General features: G+C 34.6%; 1 protein-coding gene across 1 annotated transcript; it reads left to right on the top strand.

Annotated features, from left to right (window-relative positions):
• The first annotated feature begins 1,611 nt into the window (after positions 1–1,611).
• On the top strand, positions 1,612–3,512 carry LOC126788596 (protein SRG1-like). Its single transcript, XM_050514603.1, has 4 exons — positions 1,612–1,878; positions 2,018–2,262; positions 2,636–2,960; positions 3,082–3,512. Exons 1-4 carry the CDS (start codon positions 1,612–1,614, stop codon positions 3,337–3,339), a joined length of 1,095 nt encoding a protein of 364 aa, XP_050370560.1. The 3' UTR covers positions 3,340–3,512.
• Positions 3,513–4,478: the final 966 nt, after the last annotated feature.

Genomic DNA, 4,478 nt, shown 5'->3' with positions numbered 1-4,478 from the left:
TCTTATTTCTTGGTAATTTCAGCTTAATTTGGTGAGATTATACTTCAATGACGAAGTGACGAACGTTTAATTATTTAAGTCACTTGATTACTTGAAGATGTCTATCTAATCAATAGCTGGTTTAGTCTTAGTCAAAAACGTGATCTACAGTATAATATATAGCACGTCAAAATGGTCAGTAATGTATAATTTAATTGGTCGGACATCGTGTTAACATCTGGTGGTAGATTGTAGTTGGAGCCAAAGAACTTAGGACGTAATGGTCGGATTACAGGGTGATACATTATCTTCATATATATTAAAGGATATTAAGCATGTTTTTGTTCTGCAGAGCTTATACAAATGATTCCATAAGCAACTAATAGGAACAATAGCTTACGCAACTTGAACCTCTTCGCATAATTTTTTCTCAGCTGGGTAGGCATGGTAGATACAGTTTGGAAAAATAGGCATGCTTTAACCTCATCAAAACTTAGCAGTTTGTTGATTTGATATATATGTATATACACACACACAGATATATATATATATATGATCACAACCATTCATGCATATCATTGGTGTTTTAATCGATCCAACTGATTATTTCAGCAATTTCAAAACTATCTGGCTCTACATAATTTAAATTTCTAAGGGAAAGTATTATCTGACCACGTATCTATATACGATTGAATTTGCAGACATAACGTACTATTAAAAGAGTCTTAGATAATGATCGAATACCTCTGATTATCAATCTGCGGCCTGACATTATCATATTAAAGCTTCATTATCGTGAGGGAAATTACAGGTTTACGTTCAGCTATATATATTCTCAATTTGCGGTTATGCGTACGTGTAGAGATTTCTATATATATATATATATATATAGGTTCATATCTTGCACAAATGAATGATTTGGATATAACGCATATTATAGTTGCGGCCAGTCAAGAATCATGAATCATGAGTACTTGACTAACTGATCAGTATACCAGGCTAGCTACTAGCTCGACCGAATTAATTATCAGCAAGCTTGCTACCGATGAATATGAAAGAATTAGTTCTGATGTGATCATATTATGTTAATACATAAAACTTGTGATTTGACGCATGTTTCTGAATCGAAGTGAAAAGCCTCAGGAGTAGAACATTAGAAGCGAAATATAAACAAAGTGATATATTGTTTGGGTAATTTTAGTTCAATTTTATTAGTTGTAATTAATTACTTAAAGTACGATATTTTTACAGGATTATGAACGAATAGTGAACGAATAGTTGTTAATGTGGTAAAGTAGTTTTAGTCATTTGTAAATGTTTCAAATACATGCCGTAAAATTGTTCTCAATGATGGAATATTAGTTCAATCAAATTATATGTTTGGCAAATTTTTTTAATTTAGGGTATGATATATATCAAAGACCGGTATTGTAGATTACCCCACGTCAAGTTTAATTTGCTTTCTATTGATATGATACTACGACGATGCATGCATCTAAATGATTAATTTTGTAGAATATTTATCCTTTATACTTCTACTTGCTAAGTTTAGAATTTCACCCACCATATTAGGGCCTATATATACCTGTAAGGTGTGATTACCTTTGAGATCATAACTCAAAAACTAAACAAATGGCATCATCCCAGCTACAGCTACCAGAAGTCTTTGAGATATCTAATTCTCCTATGAGCATCCTGGAGATGACCAAAGAGTCGTTAACTGAAGTCCCACAATGTTACGTCCGTAGTTACGAAGAACCCGAACTTTCATCTGATCTCTCTGATAAGCTTACGGAAATCCCAACCATCGATATGATAAAATTAGCAACTGGATCAGAAGCTTCAGATTCTGAACTGGAAAATCTGCACTCATCTTGCGAAGAGTGGGGAATCTTTCAGGTGCTTATCATCTATATGTTTATAATATCTACAATTTGTGTTGGCTGATAAAATGAAAATAGTATACTCATTCAGCGGCCAATATTGTGTCTTGAAACCTAGCTTGTTTCAAGTCATACTCATTTTATTGTGCGTGCAGTTGGTGAACCATGGAGTTCGCCCTATACTTTTGGAGAAGCTGAATTACGAGGTTGAAGAATTCTTTAAGCTTCCCTTGGAAGAGAAAATGAAGTATCAGGTAAGGCCTGGTGACGTCGAAGGCTATGGATCCATAGTTCAAAATAAAGATCAAAAACGTGACTGGGGTAATAGATTCTACATGACCATGAACCCTATTCATAGGCGAAAGCCATACCTCTTTCCAGAGCTCCCTTCATCCCTCAGGTCTCTCTCTCTCTCTCTCTCTCTCTCCAATTGAAAGTTAGAATATCATCGATCTTATATCAGAAATATGTTTGATTGTTTGTTGATAAAATACGATGTATATTCTGACATGTATACGGATTAACAGAAAAACAGATGTAAATTGTGTGTGTCTATATATATATATATGTTACAGTACTTTGATAATTGAAAAGTTTCATGTTATCACCTACCTATGAAATAGCATGATCGTGTTTCATATGTTGATATCATGATGTCACAACAAATCCATATACGAAGGATATACCAGAAAAAAAATCCTACTAATATATAATCATGCACCTTACATATGATTTTTATAGTTTTTTAACAATTGTCTCATCAAGTCATGCAGGACTACGTTCGAGTCATACTACTTGGAACTGAAGCAACTCGCCTTAGAACTTCTTCGGTTTCTGGGGAAAGCTGTGAAGATAGACACAGAAGAGATTGAGGAGTTATTTGAAGATGGGATGCAGTCAGCGAGGATCAATTACTATCCTGCATGCCCACAACCAGAGCTGGTCATCGGCCTTACGCCTCACTCGGACGCTTCCGGGATCACCATCCTCCACCAGCTTAACGGTGTGGGTGGTCTGCAGATTAAGAAAGATGGGGTTTGGGTCCCTGTCAATTTCTTTGAAAGTGCCTTTGTGGTTAATGCAGGGGACATCTTTGAGGTTTGTCCTATATATCTTCTCCACCAAAATATAAATACTATCGTAATTAAAGAAATATTTACGTGCATTGAATCGAGCAAGTATGAAGTAGTCCCTACGTGCATGTTTTTTTTTTTTGTAGATCCTGAGCAACGGGAAGTACAAGAGCACGGAGCATAGAGTTATGGTGAACTCTGAGCAAGAGAGGATCTCAATCGCTATGTTCTTCAACCCCAAATTCGAGGCAGAAATTGGACCATCGAATAGCTTGATAACCCCTGAAAACCCACCACTGTTCAAAAGAATTGAGATGGAACAGTACGTTGAAGATTTCTACAACCGCCGTAAGCTCGACGGAAAATCATACTTGGAGCAAATGAAACTCCATAATGGGAACTGAGTAATACTACCACTACATGATTAGTTCCACGAAATATCTACAATGGATTCATATATATAGTTTGCTCTACTCTTTTGAAATAATGCGTTTTTAATTTATTATCAACGCTGGTTTGTAAACTTATCAGTCTTATTGTCTAATTATATGCGGTATTGTTATTCTCTCAAGTCTCACCGTCAGTCTTATTGTGTAATAAATGTACTGGATGTACGCTACAGTATTGTTGTTTAATGTAAAACTTATTATTGTGCTAAAATAATGGATTCAGGAACACCGTCATACTTGTAAGTTAAGTTGATTTATTACTTTACTTGGAGACTATTGCTTGCGAATATGTCAATGGCATTCCTAACAAAGGTGATATATCTCATCATTTATCGTCCATGAAAGTTCATACAAGCACCCTACACTATTTTCCTCAAAAAGAAAAAATATTACAAACATAATTCTACATCAATCCATATCAAGCACATACGAGTTTCATGCCCACTTTGTCATGCTCAAGAACTTTGTGATATGATTTTTAACATAATGTCTACCACTCTACCTAGAGTTACATAACATTTAGAAAGAGACCAAAATAGAATGCTTGATAATTGGCAAATGCTTAAGACACCAAATACTCGGAAACAAATTTGCCGACCACCTTATATTTACTCACATTGTGCCAACTCTTCTAAACTCATGACATGTGTTCAATTGCTCAATTATTATCTAACTTTAAGAAAAAACACATGACATAAGTTTAGAATTGTGGGCACAAGGTGGGCAAATAAAAAGTGGTAAAATTGATTACAAAATGATGTGGCATATGGCACCTCATCAATATCATTCCATATTTATTACATGGATTTATTAAATTTTTGTTTAATTAAATATACAAACTTTGGGAAGAAAGAAAATCAAAACCCTAATTGATTAAAGGAGTATTGGATAATATCGGAGTTGTTAACAGCTGATTCTCCTCCCCAAATCCTTTCAGCTGAAACTCAAAGGTAATCATCATTACCAAATAAAATTCCAGAACTTAAAAATGGTTGAAAGTTGTTGTTGTTATCATTGTTCCTACTGTTATGAATAAAAACAAAGACAAGTCTCTTAGATGTATAAAAGATCTTTGGGGCTATTAATAAATATGG

The sequence above is a fragment of the Argentina anserina genome, chromosome 3 (genome assembly GCF_933775445.1).
Source record: "Argentina anserina chromosome 3, drPotAnse1.1, whole genome shotgun sequence".
Lineage (NCBI taxonomy): Eukaryota > Viridiplantae > Streptophyta > Magnoliopsida > Rosales > Rosaceae > Argentina > Argentina anserina.
The sequence above is the reverse complement of the archived record's forward strand: the minus strand, read 5'-3'. Positions and strand labels throughout refer to the sequence as shown.